At 39.7% G+C, this 20,652-nt stretch overlaps 1 protein-coding gene across 3 annotated transcripts in view; it reads right to left on the bottom strand.

The window, feature by feature from the left end:
* The window catches only part of NFX1 (nuclear transcription factor, X-box binding 1), a 70,670-nt gene that overhangs the window by 9,606 nt on the left and 40,412 nt on the right, over positions 1-20,652 (bottom strand). For all 3 annotated transcript variants that reach the window (XM_042806797.1, XM_042806798.1, XM_042806799.1), the window contains exons 14-22: positions 17,635-17,754; positions 16,882-16,961; positions 16,330-16,560; positions 15,962-16,035; positions 11,976-12,077; positions 10,887-10,928; positions 10,419-10,517; positions 6,834-6,900; positions 974-1,119 (exon numbers count right to left, since the gene is read on the bottom strand). In XM_042806797.1, the coding sequence (XP_042662731.1) occupies positions 974-1,119; positions 6,834-6,900; positions 10,419-10,517; positions 10,887-10,928; positions 11,976-12,077; positions 15,962-16,035; positions 16,330-16,560; positions 16,882-16,961; positions 17,635-17,754 (961 nt within the window). The remainder of the gene's footprint in view (positions 1-973; positions 1,120-6,833; positions 6,901-10,418; positions 10,518-10,886; positions 10,929-11,975; positions 12,078-15,961; positions 16,036-16,329; positions 16,561-16,881; positions 16,962-17,634; positions 17,755-20,652) is intronic.

The raw sequence follows: 20,652 nt of genomic DNA, 5'->3' as shown, positions 1-20,652 counted from the left end.
GTTCCCTGAACAACACAAGGGAAGGAACAAGTGTATAATCTCTCAAAACCACAGAGGAAAGCCTCACATTCTCAAGTTGCAGGATACATCTTTGTTTTTAAAGCACAGTCATCTGTCCTGCTCCTTTTCCAGCACTTTATCCTCTTCACTAGTTTCTCACCACCCACCCCCCATCTATTTCTTTTTCTTAAATAGGCTTTTTCATATATGATCTCTTTTCTCACCTTCCTTTACTAGCAACAAGAAGAGTATCTTAAATTGTTTCATGGAAACAGAAAGGGATATCAAAGTGGTGTTCCATCTCTCCTGGAAAAAGTCAAGATTGTAGCTAAGCTATCAATCCATGAACAGACTCAGGAGCAGCTCATGGCACTCTAGTAACCCAGAAGGTGAAAGATTTTTTTTTTTAACTTCAGTCAACATCTACAGTTAAAAACAACTGGTTCTCAAAGAACCATAATCTGACAGTGCTAAACTAAATATGCTGCTCAGAGTATAGTCCCTCAGCTAAAGAGGGAGTATACTCTGTGGCAGGTTTAGATAAATGGAGAACAAGTAAGCTCCAATACCAGATTTTTTCAAATGTGTTGCAAATTTAGGTATAGCTTCTCTACCCAGCAATTAGTTTTCATAACATTTTATGACATTTACTATCTTTGATATCTCTATCAAATTTAGCTGATGGCAAAAAGACAAAAAGTTACTGCTAAGATGAACAGAAAACAGGCTTGCAAAATCTTTTCTTAGCTTTTTTTTATTTCTAATTGGGTTTTCTTCTCTTAAGATTTACTTGACTAGTGGAAGTAGAAGCCTACGAAATTATAAATTTAAAAAACTGCTTTAAAACTATTTTTACTGGAAGTTACTGCATGCTGCAAATTGTATTGTAAATAAACTCATTTGAGTAACTGATAAAAACATCCAAGAATGAAACTGTAGTTAATAGATTTGAAAACAATGATGAATTACGTACTTCACTGCAGTGATAACAACATTACGCTTTGGTTCGTTGTCATAGCTCACACTTTCAATGCCATAAACCTGAGCTAATTCATGGATGATTCTGCGGTGATCTCGGTTCATTGGTGGGTAGCAATGGCTCTTCTTTGTATGCTTGCCCTGAATTCAAGAAAAAAGGTTAAAAAAAAAAAAAGAGGTAAAGTTCTTCAGGGGGCAAGGGGGAAGAAGAAAAGAAAAAGTGTTTTTACATCTAAAATTTTGCTATGACAAAATCAGTACCACAAATTGCTAATACTTCAGTATTGACAGAAAACTCATCTAAAAATGTCAATTTATTTCCCCAAAATAGAAACAATAGAGAACATGTAATTTTATCACCTCAAAGTATACACACACATACACACGTATTTTAAGTTTGAAATACAAATCCTGAATGTATCCATTCTCCTTACATCCCCAAAGAAGCACTATAAAGTTATTTTTTCTGTATTTTAATTTTTCAGAACGATCTGCCAATTTTTAACCAGGTCTAATTTTACTTTTGAGACTGGCTTTGCTATACACATATTGCAGATACCTACGAAGGTGTCAAACTTATTTATCACTTCCCTCTACCAAAGCAGCTATTTATCTGCAAAACCCGCCATGTAATGGCATCATTAGACTCTTTATTAAATGAAACCAAAATTGCAGTTTTAATTTCAGTTAACAAAGACTGATAATGCTTGATTTGACACTGACTGCTATATAAACAGTGAAAGAACAAACAAAAAAGTAGGGCCCTATGAGGACTATCCTAATGGGTTGGGTGACTTTGTAACAGCAAATGCAGATGAGGATGAGACACTCAATGCTTCAGTCTGCTTCAGGGACTTAAGACACTACTTCAGCTTTTGCCTTGGTTGTCATCAACAAAGTCTTCTAGGCCTTTGGGTCTAGAGAGTTCAAGGGGAAGACAAAACACCAGTAGTACAATAAGTTTAAGACAGGGATTTCTGGAGAAGTCCCAACCTATACAAGTTCCTGGGACTGCAGGCTGTGCATTTAAGGGCGCTGAGAGATCAGGATGATGTTCCACTATCATCTCTGAAAGACTGTAGAGAATGAGGTAGGAACCCAATGACTAGAGAAAGGAAATTGTTGAAACTACGTTCAAAAATCAAAAAAAAAAATACTGAAACACAGTGAAAGAGCTATGGACTAATGAGCTACACTTCAATGCCCGGGGAAAAACCACAGAAATTAATTTTAAAAGCCATTTTTAGGTACATGAAGGAGAAAGTACCTGGGGGTAGTCAGTGTGGATTTACAGATCAGTCACCTAAGTTAATGTAAAGACAACCACAAGTAATAGAGCAAGATACAGATCAGAGATACACTGTAGCTACCCTGTAAATAGAGGGTTAATATCTGTCTCCTCTTAGACTGTAAAATAGCTAACTTGCGAACAGTAACTGGATCTGAAACTTTGGTCAATCATTTCCGTAAGTCTTCAGGATAACCACATGCTGTCAGGATATAATCTTGACTTAGCAATAAACAGTAATAAGCCTCCCACCTATTACAATACTTCCAGCATATAGACAAGCATTTGAATGAAGAAAACTCTACAGACTCTGTAGCTATTTATGATGACTAGTAACACTTGCTTTTAAAAAGCGGTGATGGTTCCACACTCAGAAAAACATGAGAATTTCTTTCCATATGCAGACAGTTGGATGCTATGTTTCCTGTCTTGTCTGCTTACTTATCGATGATGACAACTCTATGCTAGACGAGTACATAATGATGAGTCTAGGGGAACAGACGTTCATGAGGCAAAGTCATATTATTTTAGATACAGCTGAACCATATTAATGCTAAAACTTATATCAAAATCCTTTTTATTATTCATTTATTCAGTTAAACTGAAGTTGGTACCTCCAAAGGCACAGTGCCAAAAAAAAAAAAATCAGTGAAATCTGTAAGCATAAGTAACAGTAATCAGTATGAAAAGCATTGTATTGATATAGGCAGAGCTACATGAATGTTTGTCAGACTAGCATGAAAAATACTTTTAATAAAGTTCTACATGTAGAAACAATGAAAGTAAGACACATTTTTAGTCAGAAAGGATTTAGGACTCATCATAAACAACTGAACACAGCCTCAAGTATAAGGAGGACTTAGGTATCGTAGCAGAAGAACAACAAAGCCAGTCTCCTTGCATAATACCATGTCAAACATTAATCCAACCTTTGGTTACATAAAAAGGAGGAGTTGACTTGGTCAGGTTGGACACAGGCCTGAATGAGCAACACTGATAACACTTACCAGGTACACAGACATGCCTAAGACAATGTAAATACCCATGGGTTGCAAGAAGAAACAGGACTCTTAAAAGGGAGAAAAGAAAGCCTCTGAGACTTCCGGAAATAAAAAGAAAAGGTATGCAAGAAGAGTGGAGGAGAAGAGCAGTTTAACTTTACAGTGCAAGGGCCACGATCCCTTTTAGACCATACACACCACTAATTTGAAGGAAAAGAAAGTCAGAGCACGATCTCCACACGTGTCACTCCAGTCTTCAAGGTAGGCAAGGAGGACACATGGAGCTACAGGCCAGTCAGCCTCCCCTCAGTCCCTGGGAAAGTAACAGCAGCTCATCCAGGAACCCACTTCCAGGCCCAAGAAGGAGAAGAAACTCCTCAGGACTAGTCAGCATGGCTTCAGCAAAGGAAAGTCATGCTCGACCCACCCGATAACCTTCTGCGATGACCTGATGCCCCTGGTAGACGGTGGGGGAGCAGTGGCTAGCGCCTGCCAGGCCTTCAGCAAGGTTTCTGACACTGTCTCCAGTCACAGCCTCGTAGCCCCTCAGGCTGTTGCTGCAGGGGCCGGAGGAGCTGTGAGGTGGAGTGAAAACTGGCTGAATGGCCGGGCCCTGAGGGTGGGGACGGGCGCGCAAAGTCCAGCCGGAGGCCGTCACTGACAGTGACCCCAGGAGGCAGCAAGGGGTCCCGTCCCGCTGAACATCCCCACCAGCGATCCGCACGAGGGGGCAGAGCGTAGCCTCAGCGGGTTTGCGGGTGACACAGAGCTGCGAGGAGTGGCCGGTGGGCCGGAGGGGCGCGCTGCCACCCAGCGCGAGCTTGACAGCCTGGAGAAACGGGCTGACAGAACCCTTGGGAAGTTCAGCAAGGAGAAGTGCAAAGTCCCACGCCTGGGGGGGAGCCACCCCACCCAGCAGGGTATGCTGGGGGTCGCTCGGCCGCAAAGCAGCTTGGCAGAAAAGGTCTTGGGAGTCCTGCTGGACACGAGCCACTGATGCACGCTCGTGGCAACGAAGGCTACCGGGATCCTGGTCTGCACTGCTGCTGGTGGGCTGAGGGAGCTGGTCCTTCTCCTCCACACTCAGCACTTGGTGAGGCCACCCCTGGAGTCCTCTGTCCCGTTCTGGGCTCCCCAGTGCGGGAGAGATGTGGACATCCCGGGCAGAGTCCAGCGAAGGGCCACAAAGGTGACTAAGGGACTGGAGCATCTCTCCCTCGAGGAGAGGCTGAGAGAGCTGGGGCTGCTCAGCCTGGGGAAGAGAAGGCTCGGGGGTGATATTATCAAGCTCTATAAATACCTGAAGGGAGGGTGCAAAGAGGACGGAGCCAGGCTCTTCTCAGAGGTGCCCAGTGACAGGACAAGAGCCTACGGGCCCTAACTGAAACACAGGAGGTTCCCTCTGAACATCAGGAGGCACTTTTTTACCGTGAGGGTGACTGAGCACTGGCACAGGTCACCCCAGGAGGCTGTGGCCTCTCCATCCCTGGAGATATTCAGCTGTCTAGACATGGTCCTGGGCAACCAGCTCTAGGTGGCCCTGCTTGAGCGTGGGGGTTGTGCAAGACGACTTCCAGAGGTCCCTTCCAACCTCAAACACTCTACAATTCTGTGAAACAACTACAGCCCTGTGTATGAGGGCACAAGTCAATGTACTGTTACCATATGGGCTCATGTGCAGAAACAGAGGAAGTTTGTGAGCTATATGAATAATGCAGATCTAGAATGGATGTATAAACAGAAAACTGGTAATCAGGAATCTAAGCATTTCAAAAAGGAATTTCACAGCCTTTTGAAAATTAATATGTAAATAAACAGAGAATTTTTAGGGACAGAGCATTGAGATTGTCACGGGACTTCTCACGTAACTGTTGGGTTTGCTTACTAAAGACTTCGTGAAAGAAGAATGATTTCTTACCTGCACTGCATTACAACATATGGGTACCAAGCTTCAAGGATTGGGTCACTTGCCTTTCGTGTTCAGAAAGAAATCCCTCTCCCTTTGAAATATCATTTGACTTTTGCAGACTTATTGTACCTTATGGAATAGCAATTCCCTACAGCCCGAGGGGAAGGATGGTGCAGAACTCATCCCTGAGATGCTGAATTGTCATATGGGCCTAACTGGTTCATCCTGATCATGATAAAGGCTTAAGCAACCACTGGGTAATTCTCCTTTCAGGTCAGACAGGGAAAAGATTATTACATCTGGTTTAATTTTTTCATTCCCTTCCGCAGTGTAGATGCTCTTCAAGAGACACTATTTGTCTGCTTTATAAGATCATTATTTAACAAACAGTTGGTTACTGCTGAGAACTAAAGCAGTGGAGATGCTCTTGAGCTCTCTGGTTCGCTTGTTCTGTCATATCTGATGTCATTAATCCATTGTATATTGCAAATTCAAGATCTCTGGATGACCTTTTATTTTTTTAATATACATTACATATCTTGGTTTGCTATTAGTATAGGTATATAAATTGGTATACACAGTTACAACTATATAGAAATATATACATGTGTACACACTTGTGTACATGTGTGCATAATAAAGACAGTATATAAAGGTGTATGTAAAACTGGAGAACCACAGGCAACACAACACTGGGCAAATTATTTTTAGGTGATAAGAATTGTTCTGTGGATCTACTACCAAGTGTCTGAGGTTGGAGGTGCCTGAACATAACTAGACAGATGGCCCCCTTTTAGATTTTCATTCCCATGTGGAAAACAATGGGCAAGAACATTAGACAGGTGGACAAGCACAATGACTAAGAAACACCATACGTAAAAAAGAAGGAATAAAGTTAAGTAACTGTCCTTTGGGGGTAAGGGAAGATAATCAATGCTTTCTATAGAACGCTAACTCTTTCTTGAGCTAAGGGCAACTGAGAATAGTATGGTTTACACTGTCCTTTGAACCACATATACTGGGTGGTACAGCAGCAAGCCAGAAGTATGCTAACCTGACAGGCCTGAAGGCAGAATTCTGCTTCCACTGAAAAACCTACAATTGTGTCTGTGGTATCAACCTCTGGAATCTGCCTAAGAACTGTGGCTGAAGCTGAGTCTCCTTATAGAAGGAGGACTACCTCACACACTGACAAATACAGGGAACTATACACAAATTTGTGATTAAGTTCCACTACAGGGATCAGAAGAACCTGGGCTTTCGTCCTCAAAGTCTGAACCTTTAAACACCATCTTTGACAACTAATACTTTATTAACAGAGACACAAAAATTAATGATAATCCATTGATGAATTCAAGCCTAGCACTGGTTGAATCTTTAAACAAAGCTTGGCTGTCACCAAAGTTATCCTGAACTACTCTATCTCCTAAAAATTTTGTTCTATTTATAATTAAATTGTGCCCGCTATTGGAGCTCAAAACAGATCTAGTGTCAACTCGTAGCTAAAATGAATATTATTGTATTATTAATACAACAATAAATACAATAACACTGTATTGTTAATATCATATTAATAAAGTTTAGTAGCATCAAACTCCCCCCAAACTAAACAAAACTGTTTCTTATAATAAGCCATAGAGAATATATGAATACTGACCTTATTCACAGCTTCCACAAGCATTCTCATTTCCTTCTCAATGTCACTGACAAATTTTAAATCCTTCCTGCAAGAACAGCATTTCAGGTAAATGAGGCAAAAGAGGGTACAAAGACACAGTATCTTCATCTTTTGTAACATTATTTTCAATAAGAACAAAATTAAAGAACTCAGTTGACTGAAGCAGGACTGAGAACATATTTAGATGTATATATTACACTATTTACATTTAAAAAAATGTTAGTATGTCACCACTATTACAAAAATCATGAATTATGTTCCCTTCAACCCTTGGAACATATCAAAAAATTCTATGATACAACTCCACTGTGTCACTGTGTGACAATACAATTCTACATTTTCAAACAGATAATGTAGAATTTAAAGTTGCCATTTCAGTGCTTTTAAATTACTTGTCATTAAGGCAATTCACTCAAACAGAATACATGATTAGACACAAAAATGTGGATTGGGTAAACAGAGCAGAATTCTTTTCCAAGAGAGAGGAAAAGTGCACTGACTTTGGTCTTCAACTCAGCTAGCATAACAAATTAATAAGAACAAAAAAAGAAGCATAAAGCTACTTGCAAGCAAACAAGATGTTCTTGATATGCGATATTAAAGACTCTTTTTAAATTTTTTTTTTTTTTACCTTGCTTCATCACAGTAGGTCAAGTCTTTCACATAAGGGTGAGCTTCGTGCTCTGTTCTTAAATAAGCAGGTAAACTAACTCCAAAAGTAAGGTTGTTATTTGCTAAGGCACCATCCCCATAGGGAAAAAAGGCTACCTAAAGATTTAGTATCTCAAAACCAGTTAGTAGTAAATAACCTTATTTCTTCAAAAATAGGCATCATTCCATATCAACACAACACCACTTTGTGAATGATGACAGAATTTCATCAGTCAAGAAGTGCCTACCAAGCAGGCACTACTATCTATGGTAGAGGCCCTACCAAATTTCTCAATGCTGAAGTGAACGTATCATCAAAAGACCAAGTGGTCTAAAGGAAACATGCAAAATGGCAACATTGAGTAGCTTGGCTACCAACATCACTTGATCACTGGTACAATGGACTCAGCCCATCACTGGAAAACCTTCAAGGTTTTCTAACAGTGGATGGACATTGCATGTAGTTATCAGAACTCCTGGATCTTCAGTGGAGAAAGGTATTACATTGGGAGAATTGCAAAACAGACCTGGACCTGTAGAGTTAAAAAGACAGAAGTGTCCAGATACCTAGGCTGTGAGATGGATTGGAGTAGATGAACTGTAATTTCATAGACAACACCTAAAATCCCTATTTCCAATGACTCTCTAAAAAGTAGAAGCAGAACCTTACTCCCTTTTGCTTGTAACATACTACACAATGGCAGAATTGTGACTACCCATGTGTGCTCAAAGGGGAGGCATTGTTTTATGTGCACTTAGTACCTCTAGAATCTTTCATATAGAAGAACTTCATGGAAGAACAACACTGAGCCACCTGATGATCTGAGTGAGCCCCAACCTACAGACTGTTCAGACCAGAACAACAAAGAGCAGGCCAATGCAGATGGTGGGAGAGACAGAAGAATTGCTTTTTCTTTGAAATCATCAAGAAGAATCTGATGGAGCATAATTTGGGTTGAGGAATCTTCAAAGAAATAGTGGACTTCAGTATTCCTTAATCTGAAAGTTTCCTTTGAAGAGGTACCCTCAACAAACATTTAGATTGGCCTAGAGACTTCTGGATGCATCAGTGAACAGCTGAGGAAACCCAACAGGAAGATGTATCCTCTTTATGTAGATGTTCAGAGTGAAGAAGAGTACTTCAGGCTGTTTACTCCTCTGCCACTAAGGCTGACAAAGCACAAGTAAGATTTTCTTTAGAGCATCTAACTTCCCTTTGAGATCGCCAGATGAAACATACTGTAACAGATACACTTTGTAGATCCTGACACTACAAGGGAAACCCAGATCTTCTGCAAGGCTGCTGAGATAAAAGATCATCAAGAGCAGTCAAGGAAATAAGTTCATAAAAACACAGCTTTACAAATTGCAGATTGCTGCTCGTGTTAAAGAGAGATACGTTAATACAGGGAGAAACTCATTTATCTTCAAGACTAGATAAATGAAATTCAGTAATTCAGTGTGCAAAGTCATTGACTTGAGGACTTATAAAAAAAACTTGCTTTAAGCTGTGAATCAGTAAGAATAGCTTGGACGTATTAGTTTATTGTGAGTTAGCAATATAAAGTGGCTAACAAAGGAAATGCAAGTAAAACTGCAGAATGACTGAGAAGAGGTGTTTCCATAGATAAGTGCAGAAGCATTAAGGCTACTTTTCAAGGTATCTGTTAGACCATCTGGAATACAGTGCACGATCCTGGCCAGTTCTGTTCATGAATGATGAACACTGCACTATGGGTTGAGAATGGCTGACAAGAAGGCAAGATCGGACTGTACTCCAAAAAAAGACAGGGGACTACATACACGATGAGATTTTCAACACAGTAAGAAAGTGAAAACATGCATTTTGCTTTCTGAAAGTTGTAGAGAAAAAGATATTCTATATACACTGAGAAGTTTTTATAAAATACCACTTAAGTGGAAATACTAATAAAACAGTACCTCAACAATGAGAACATTCATCTCTTATCTTGCAGTAGGCTAAATCAGTTGCAAGTAAAGCAAGTGAATTACTCTTAAATTTGTGTGGCTATTTATGTAAAATCTTCACTTGTATGAACATGTCAGCAAATCAAATAAAGAATTTTCAAGCAGAAAACATCCTCATAAAAATATGAAATTTATATATCATGTATTAGGATAGTGAAGCAAGAGCAAACCTGATCCAGCTGTTCTAAAAACTTAAAACCTAATGTCATACTTATAAACACACACAACATTTTTTAGATGCCACTTATCATTCAGCATCTTTTAAAAAATGTGTCTGATCCCTCCCTGTCATTCCAGATTGCCTAGTATTGATTACTGTGATGCTTTTGATATTACCTTGACTTTCTATTGTCTCATTTTCAGATGTTTCAGTCTAGCAGCCCTCTTTGCAGTCAGCACTGGCATAGGCTTAGCTCTGCATCAATCAAGTGACTTAATTCCATTTCTTTATTTTTAAAATAAAGCCAGCAAGGCAAAAAAAGTAAATGAGACTGCTGTAGAGAAATAATGCTAGATTATGAGAGCATATTTCATTACTTAGCTATGGCTTTTCTGTTTCTCTTGAAAAGTTTACAAGGAGCATCAAGATGGGGGTTGGTTTTATATAAAATCAGTGGAGCTGTGAGAAGTACAGATACTGATTCACAGTCAGAAGAATGGTGGAAAATGATGTTCCCGTTCTAAATTTGGTCCTGTTACAGAATATAAAGCAACCCGTTAGGCACTTTTTACTTTTCAGGTTCTCATTTTGGAGGTTTTGAGAAGTACCTATCACCTTCATCACCTCAATTATCACCTACTGCCAAGACTGGAAAGAAAAGTAAAACCGGGCATTTTTACAAGAGTAAATAGAACTATTCTGTATTTTCCATCTTGTTCTCAACACTGTTTGCCTATGACACCTGTCAATATTAGAACACATACCTCGCATCTTCTTTTAAAAGGTCACTGTACTTTGGTCCAGAAGAACGGATGTTAAAAGGATCAGAATTATCATCTATTTCAAGAGCCTCGGCAAGACGCCTAAATTTGAGGGTAGGAGGGAAAAAACAGAACATAACACACACAACCAAACAAAAACAAACACACAAATCCCCACGGTCTCCCAGACATGTTGTTACTGAAGACTACAGTTTTGTGTTACTAACACACATGCACAACTCCCAAAAGAAACAATCGGTACATTTGAAACTTCTCATTTCAGACTTTTCACTAGAATATTCTAGTAAGATCTCAGATCAGTCAGTACAGATATCTATAACAGAGGAATCATCTCCACACTTCTCAGTTCTCTAGGTCATGCAGGAAAGGATTTTATTTTTTTTATTTTTAAACACATAGCATTAACTTTCTGAACCTGGACTTCTGAAAAAAAGCAAGTTCATTGCTCACCTGTTCCTCTGAAGAGCTAAGCATTCTTCATCACATTGCAACCTGAATTATGAAAGAAAAATACAATTAGAGTCACTGCTGCTACTCATAATCTTCAAACTGTAGCTCTGTTGGTGTGATATCATTATAAAGAAATAAGAGTGTGAAAATGATATATTGTATTAGATCAGATAATACAGCTAAAAACAAACAATCAACAATCAAAGACCTTTAAGACACAAGGCCTTCTCCAGGTCTTCAACAGAAGCAGCAATTACCAAAGCCATATAGAAGCTGAGAAAAACATCTTCTGATTTAGATTTTATTATATTGATCAGCCAGATAATTTAAATAAAAAAAATGCAGCTGATCTCAGCATTGAGGGGATGCTAGGAAGGATGGGAAATTAGCAGAGGAAGATGTGACAAGGTCACTTCTATGCATCGGAAAAACCAGGAAAGTTAGCTATGCATATGGAAGATTATGATGCACCATAAAAATCACTATTTCAACTGAGCCCATAACATCTGGTGTCAGTAGTTCTGAATTTCAGTTTTCTGTCTCATTTTTGAACGGTATTTTATAATTCTATTTTAAGGGATAAAAAAATGTCAGAGAATGATCAAGGTTTCTCAAGAATTTCACAGTGGCAGTTACAAACTTCTGGCCATTAGACTGCGTAAGTTGATTCTGTTGATAATAGTTCCTTGATTTCAAACAAATAATTTCTACAGGGGAAACTGGTTCGTTCAGTGACTTGTATTATGTTTGGAGACACACAGCTATAGGATCCAGAACTTCTGGTGGCTTTTTTGGAGACTGAAGAAAGCTAACATAGCCGTACTGTAAGATCAACCTGTTAGTGTTTAAAGTCATTTGTGGAAGAATAATTTTCTCCTCCTCTAAAAGAGGAAGGCAGCCTCTGAGGAACCACAAAGGAATTGCAAAATACTCTTTTAGCAGTATTGTTACAGTACAGTCAGGCTACTTAAAGTCTTCCTATTCTAGCTCACAATGGGATTTTGCTCACAATATTAGGTACTTCCCATGTTGCTTATGTTTCAGGTACACACAAGGGTTTAAAATATGTTTCTTCACGTATTGCCTTACCTGGCCTGCTTCATTTCTTTTTTTGTAATAAGCCTACTGATTTCCACTGAATCCCCAAGCTGAAGATCTGTTAACTTCGTGGCTATAGATATAGCAGCTATTCTGAAAAAGAAAAGTGTTAGATTTCATTTGAGGCAACACATAAACCTTTGAAAAGGTGTATAAAGCTGCAGATTTAAACCTCCAGGTGGAAGATGACAGATAGACTGTTTCCTCCTCAGATTACAGAATGTGACTGTAGTTTCATATCACCTAGTTTCAGGAGTCTAATCTAGCTACGTAAATTAAGGTTACTCCCTCTCATCTCCCTCAAGCAACAAATGGACATATTTCAGGGAATTTCTCAGAGCATCAATTCTAAGCAAGTCTAAATTAGGCAATGCAAATATGCTTTCTTCTCACCTGCTTAATATTCAAGCTACAGCTGACCATATAGCTTTAATTGCCTTTTTAACTTTTATGGGATTCTTCCTGAGCTGTGGGCAATTAAAACTTGTCAAGTGAATTTATAAAGTACTTAGAAATTTGCTTAGAAAATATGGATGATACAAGTCATAAGGAAAGAGCAAAATGCCTACTGAGACCATTACAATTTTCTTTATAAAGACTCTTTGCTATCCTTTTTATAACAAAGCTTCCCAGTCTGATTTCCTTGTTCAAATTCCTAGAACTAAAATATACAACAGGTTTTTAGTGAAATATCCCACACCATTCTCAAACAAAATCCTGGAATTGGAATACTCCATCCTCTGAACCATCTCTTCTGTTAAATTCAGATAAAAGGATATGTTTGTCTCTATGTACTGCATCACATTCAGAGAACTAATAATATAAGAGGAAGGAAGATAATCATATTACACAAAACCAAAAAGCATCGAGAAGAATTATCAGCTTCCTATTTATCAGGTGATGACAAAGTCTGAGTAATGGGCCATTACATGATATGACATCATTTCTATCGTGTGTACAGACATAGCAGCACACTCCCCTTCCTGTTCCCTCACACATTCTTTCACCACCATTCACCAACAAAGCTCAAAGCTGTTTAATCACTCCTGCAGTGTTTTTGAGAAAACTTGGATGCCCCATTAACTCAATGACCTTATCACAGTAGCACTGTAATAGTTACTTTGTTGTGTTTGTTTGGGTGTTTTTTTGTTTTGTTTTGGGTTTTTCGTTTGTTGTGCTGTTTTTTTTTTTTTCCTCCCCAAGTGTGTAGATGGTGGGGAAAAAAGTCAAACCTACCTCCCACAAAACCAGAATATTTTAATCTTTCAGCAACCTGAACAGTTGGAGTTAATATACAAACATAGTTGGCATTAAATGCTGCTTTTGTTAATATCACATGGGCCAAGAGTAATTTGTAGACATAGATGAACACATTCGAATAGATACAAATGCTTACTTTCAACTGATTGTTTCTTTCACTTCCTCTTGACTTGGGCTCTGATTAGATAAATATATATATATACACACATGTTGAGTTTATGCATGAAAGGACTCTCACTGACTTCAAAGAACCATTTTTCCCTGTGTAAATAATTTTGCAGTGTTTGAGCTATAGCAACAGTGGAGAAATAACAGCCTTCAAATACGTGGACTTGTACTTACATTACCATCCCAGCTTATCATTAATCACAAGCAGGTGTCAATTTAAACTGGTATTTCAAAGTTGAGTCAGTCTTATTTGTATTGATAGCGAGTTAGATGTTAAACACTCCTTTTTCTCTAAAAAATGCGATCACCACTCTTAAGTCTCTCTCCCATTCAGCTTAATATTCACTACAATTGTTCTTAACTGTTTCTGATTAGCAGATTTTTCCCCTTATTTTCATTCGGTAGTATTAAGTACCTATTACAAAGATGCCAAGCCATCTTCTGTCAGAATTTGAATCTGGGCAGCGTTCAGTAGGAACAAAGCAGCATATCCTAAACTGGACTAGTACTGGGCCCTCAAATAGCAGCTCCAAATAAAACAATCTTTAGTAAGCTTTCTTTGAAAGACAGGAAGAATCTGCCTGTGCTCTCCTATCAACTAGGATGCAGAGCAGAACTCTGGTTGTATAGCAACTCTCTAGATTAATTTTTTGACTCCCTCAATAACAACCTCAGAGTAAGATATTTTTTTTTTTATTATTATTATTACTCCTCTGCTACTTTCATTTCAAAGTTCCAAAGCTCTACTTTTCTTCTTTTCCTTGTCCCTTCCTCACTCTCTCTCATAAGAAAGAGAAGTAAGTTTAGAAATAGGATCTGGAGACAAATCTATTGTAATAAATAGAGTTGGGAAGGACCCTGTTCTATGATGGGGTTACAGCACTGGCGGACAAGGGAAGAGCAACTGATGTCATCTACCTGAACTTGCACAAAGCATGTGACACTGTCCCACATGATATCCTCATCTCTAAATTGGAGAGACACAGATCTGATGGATGAACCAGTCAGTGGATAAGGAATTGGCTGGATGGTCTCACTCAAAGAGTTGCAGTCAACAGCTCGATGTCCAAGTGGAGACCAGTGACGAGTGGTGTTCCTCAGGGGTCAATGTTGGGCCCAGCACTGTTTAACATCTTTGCTGGTGACACAGACAGTGGGATCGATGCACCCTCAGCAATTTCACCGATGACACCGAGCTGTGAGGTGTGGGGACACGCTGGAGGGCAGGGATGGCATCCAGAGGGACCTGGGCAGGCTGAAGAGGGGGGCCCGGGCAAACCTCAAGGTGTTCAACAAGGCCAAGGGCAAGGTCCTGCACATGGGTCGGGGAAATCCCAAGCACACACCCAGGCTGAGCGAGGAGTGGATGGAGAACAGCCCTGCAGAGAGGGACTTGGGGATAGTAGTAGATGGAAAACTGACTGTGAGCCAGCAATGAGTGCTCACAGCCCAGCAACCCAACCGTAACTTGGGCTGCATCAAGAGAAGTATGGCCAGCAGGTCGAGGGAGGGGATCATTCTGCCCTTCTGCTCTGCTCTCGAGATCTGCCCCTGCAGTGCTGGGTCCAGCTCTGGGGCCCCCAACAGCAGAAGGACATGGAGCCGCTTGAGTGGGTCCAGAGGAGGCCACGAAGATGACTGTGTGGCTGGGGCAGCTCCCCTGGGAGGCCAGGCTGAGAGAGTTGGGGGGGTTCAGCCTGAAGAGAAGGCTCTGGGGAGCCCTTCGAGCGGCCTCCCAGGGCTTAAAGGGGGGGCAGGGAAGGGGGGGGGACTCTGGATCAGGGGGTGGGGGGGGTAGGATGAGGGGTAACAGTTTTAAACTGACAGAGGGTATATTTAGATTAGTCATAAGGCAGAAATCCTTCCCTGTGCAGGGGGTGAGGCGCTGGCCCAGGGTGCCCAGAGCAGCTGTGGCTGCCCCCTCCCTGGAAGGGTTCAAGGCCAGGTTGGACGGGGCTGGGAGCCCCCTGGGCTGGGGGAAGGGGGCCCTGCCCGGGGCAGGGGGGTTGGGACTAGATGGTCTTTAAGGTCCCTTAAAACCCAAACCATTCTGTGATGACTCAGTTTGCATGCTAAGAACCAAGATTTAGATGCCAAAGCTCTCCTGACTAAATTTAGCTATTTCAGAATGACTTTAAATCACTCCTTAGCTTCTACCATCTGTATTGACTAGGTTCCATCAAACGTTAAGGGAAAATTAGACAGCAACTCATACATGGACTGATATATGCAATCACCTGCATTCAAGAGCCTGAATCTGGGCCTGCTCAATTAGTCTGTATTTAACTGCAGTACGTGGGTAGAGCAGAGTCCCACAGATGGGAGGTTCAAGATTTGACACATCACCACAGTTAGACTAACAACAGCGAAGAGAGGAGTGTGTTCTAGTACAGCATAGATGGTATGAAAGCTCAGGGGAATACAAAAAAAGAAACCATGTGTGCAAGTACAAAAAAGTATAAAAAGGTTGTGAAATAAATATATTTAGTCAAGCCTGAAATTTAATAAAACGGCAAAGAAGGCATTAAAAGAATTATTACAGTACAAACCTTTGATATGTATTAGATGCTTCTGAGCAAATCATACTTTCCTTTCTTCTTCCACATTCACACTGAAGATCAACCTGTTATATCACACAAGAGAGCAACTTTTTAAACTGTTGTCTTTTTATGGCCATGGAGGGGTACGAGGCAGGTAATTTTTTTCTCCTTTAAAAAAGCTAATTTTAGCAGAATAATAGCCAAAAGTGATGAATAGTTTTGTGTTTTGTTTTTTAAATCAATATTCTAAGTTTATGGAAAAAGTGTCATGCTATCAATATACAAACATGTCTTTTTTGTCACAGCTGTTACTGGCTGATAATTAAACTGTACAGTTCATCTGTGAATTTGCAGTGGATTTTCTTTAGGTATCTAACCTTTGCACAGCAGGATGTTGTCGGGCAGGGTGAGGAAGGATGACATGGAGCCATGCAGGGATGATTACAATACAGCCTTGGAATAACACATGGCTGTTTACACTCTTCATCTATAAGACATTCTCCTTTATGACAGATTCTTTTACATTTGTGCATTCCACATTTTAACATTTGATTGCAGCGAAGTCCACAGGAAATGTCGGTGAGATGACAAGGAATATTACTTCGCAGCTGGAAGAGGGGAGGAAAAAGATGACAACTAAAAATGAAAAATTATAAATGCAAATCTCAAAGTACTTTTACTGCTCACACCTTTATTTTGCACTGTCTGCACAAGAATCATAACACTAAAATATCTTAGGACAAAGACTGAGTTTTTATTCATATTATAGTCCAATACAGCAGTTGTTTTGAATGCGTATGGCATTAAAGATCAACTTTTCTAAACTCAAACTCCAGCAACATATTCCATTCCAAAGAGGACACAAAAATCTAAACCTACAGTCCTAGAACATCATTTAGTATTCAAAAACATTAAGTGTCCAGACTTACTTCATGTTTGCCCATGCACCACTTCTGAGTGAGATAGGTACAGGGTGGACATTTCTCCTCACTATGACATGAATGGTACACTGTGGTCACAGAAATATAAAAGCCAGCACAGTTTTATTAGCATACGTCAATCAAATGCATTAAAGGAGATAGTAAAGACCATTAAACATGAGTTTGCATTTCAGAACTACACAATTTATGGGAATTATGATGCTTCATGCAAGAACAATCTGTTCTTTAAAGTACTCTTTAAAAATTATGAAAGCAGTTTTTTTAGGTGAATATTATTCCATATTTTCTAAATTAAATAGCAACACTTTTTGTAACTCCTGAGCAGGGTTATGCTATCAGAGTTTATCAGAAAATACATCTGTTTGACCTGTGCCATATTTTTTGTGATCAGCCAATGTAATTCCAAGGAACACAGAAACTAACTGTTCACTAGATTATCCTGTTGTTTCAATAGAGCACTTACTCTTTAGAATACACTGTTTAACGTATTGTGGCTATTAAGAACGATCAGAAAAAATTCCAATGCTTTCACCAGTCAGAAGTACCACTACTAGTATTCATGGCAAGTTTTTAGTCAGTTGGATTTTAAGTGTAGATTGTTGGAAATATTCAGAACTACTGAAAAAGCAGCCAATAAAAGATCAAGTATGTTTTCAAACAGGCCTATGTACACTTTTCCACATTTTGATTAAAACTAAGCAGAACAAAAAACCCAAGGGAAAACTGAACGGTCTGACTTACCTGGATGATCACAGTCGTGTGGCCTGGTACATGTTTTTTTACACTCTGGTGGCTGAGTGCCACAGGGGACAGGGGGGTAAATCACGGATTCACCACAATAACAAGTTAACTCGTCAAAGCCTGAAAAAACAAGTCAAATATATCCCAATAGCTGCATATATTTGCACTTCTCCACTAAAGGAAATCTTTAAATAACATGCAAGTGTTTTACTCCAGCTTCATTTTTTTGATATTAAACACCAGTGTAGTGAATTTACTAGCTTCTGTGACTCCTACAAGAAAACTGGACTACGATCATTAATAATTATGCTTGCTTTCAGACAGTGGTTCTTTGACAGCAACATTTTGAACTGGAGCAAGAGAAATGCTCATGCCTTCTATCCTTGACTTAACAATGAGAAGGTGTCTCTTGAATTCCCTTTCAGAAAGCTCATCATCCAAATCTTGTGTTCTGAATATCCCCTACCATCACTTTTTCAGACCAGTGGTTAGATTTTGTCCTTTTGCCATGCTCTGCGTGCAGTACTGGAAAGATTCCAGAGAGAATTACCAAAAGGCTGCCAAGTCTGTAGACTTCTCCCTAAAATTTCTTCTTTATACTTCTTTATGTCATCCAGTATTACTCACAGCAGTTTATGAATCTGTTCAAATATCTGAAAGCCAACTTTGTATGTTTTTTAAGTTCTCTATCTCAGGCAGTATACATAATCTTGGAGTTTTGGTTTTTGGGTTTTGTTTTTTTGTTTTTGTTTTTTGCTTGCTTGGGTTTTTTTATTAAACTTCCACATTTGGGAAACAGATTTTAAACTCTTATCACAAGATTCCAAATCTCAGAGATAAAATAAACAAAGGAATATAGATAATTACATACACCATCCCAACTAAAACTTAACACTGCACAAAAATTAATACCATTCACTGCTGTTCTTCAAACTAAAGAAACTGGGAAGGAGATTGATTGGAATGCAAACTACAGTTCAAACAGATGAATCCTTAGAAAAAAAAGGACATTAAGAGAAAATATTAACATCATAAGTCATACAGAAGGAGATCTGAGAACTAAAAGTGAATATGATTGTTCTATAGATGAATAGAGAGATAGTGGATCAGGGCAAACAAGACAGAACTATGGAGGAGGTAAGAAAACAATGGGTCAATAAAAATACAAAACAACAATTCCAACCTCAAAAGAGGATGAGTGTGTTAAAGGAGCTGCTAAATTCAGCAAGTTCTCTGATTCTTGGAATCACAGGATTCCTCCTTCCTAGTCTACTAAAGCAAAATCTGTTGAACTCTAAAACCCTGAAGGTTCCTACTGTCCCACTTCCATGGATACGATGGCTGCTGAACCAATGTGGAGGTCCAGCCAGTAGCAAGACTGAACACATATTCCAGAGACAAGACACACAATACATACATGACAGTAACATGACCGGACACACAGACTAACACAGAGCCAACCGAACAACAAGATTCACGTAAACAGGAATACCAATAGCCAAGTCCTCTTCCTCCTCTCCAGCTCATCAGGATTGAAGTTCACTAGTGAAGACACACACACACATGCATACACTCCACCGCATTTATGGACCTCAAATATTCACACAGGCTCTACCTAGTATTCATACCTGGTCAGACCCTTTACCCAGTCACTGGCTGAAACCTTGGGTATTTCCAGAGGTAGAGCTCTTCCTACTAGCCAGTCAGTCCAGCTTTGAAGGAAGTTCATTAGCAAATTACCCAGTCATACACAGGCACACGCAGGACCGCAATGAACGATGGAATTGCACACACCTCCTGGTGCCTGCAGGTGCTGGCACCCAGACCAAGGGGCCCCTATAACTTGTCTCCAGATGCTGTCATAGAGTAACAGTAAGTCTGTCTGATCTCTCCAGTTGCTGGCACAGATTATGTGCTCCCATGATCTGCAGCCAAGACTCCAGTTGCTGACACTTAATACCTCTCACACACAGAACACAGAATGAGATTACTCTGACAGATACTAAACCTTATTCTTAACTAAGACAGGATAGACAGTCGTCATCAGCTGCATGGGGCGGTGCTAGAGGAGTGCACTGACCAGCACCTTCATTTGTACAACCGGTGCCTTTTATCCCCCCTTCTCTTAATTTTTCCATGCATCCACCTCAATTCCTCCCAAATAATCTACCAAAATAAATTTCTCCCCATTGGTCCCAGTTTGCTATTTTTGTTATCATTAGCTAAGTCACCCCAGCATCACACAATTACCCAAGTTCTGTTGATCTTGCAATATTTCACTCCTGAAAAGGTTCGCAATACATTCCACCCTCCAATTATCTGTGAAGCTCAGTCATCTCTCATCCTTAACATTTGTGAAATTCATCCATTCCCCATCGCACTATCTGAAACTTTTGTCAGCTTTTCACTGTGTTTTTGTTATGTTCAGAAATTTCTCATGTCCATTTGTTTTTTATGATCTGTTCAGTCAGTTAAATCTCAGGCCAGGTCCTAGTCTTTTGCCCACATATCTTACAGTGCAGCAGTTAGTAGAAAGGATCATATTTTTTCTCTAAGGAGACTTAATTACAATAAATTCCAACAAATAAGAATGCTGGGGTAAACAAAACATTAAGTGTTAGAAGGAAGAAGTAGAAAAAGTTGAGAACTTTCAGAGCATCCATGGATTTTCTGTGGAAAGCAAGCATGAGAAAGAGTAGGGCTTTTGCTGTCCCTTACCACAGGTCTTGAAACAACCTATAACCCTCCAGGCTTCAAAGCCACAAATCTTCCTTGGTTCAGAAAGATAAAAGACCAGAGAGCAAGGTCCCTGGACAACTTGAGTGTTAGACAGGCTACGCTGGCTGCTTGCTACTGAGGACACGCAATAAGTGAAGAATCTTAATTATAATGAAGGTTCCTTAGCTATCACTAATCCAGAAAATGGGGAGGGAGTGCAGAGAGGTCTGATCCAAAGAGAAATATAACATCTGACAACTTTCAAAAAAAAAAAAAAAAATCCATTTAATACTGAAATAA

Source organism: Tyto alba, unplaced genomic scaffold, assembly GCF_018691265.1.
Source record: "Tyto alba isolate M040663 unplaced genomic scaffold, T.alba_DEE_v4.0 Super-Scaffold_48, whole genome shotgun sequence".
NCBI classification, from domain to species: domain Eukaryota; kingdom Metazoa; phylum Chordata; class Aves; order Strigiformes; family Tytonidae; genus Tyto; species Tyto alba.
This window is presented reverse-complemented; position numbering and strand designations above follow the sequence as displayed.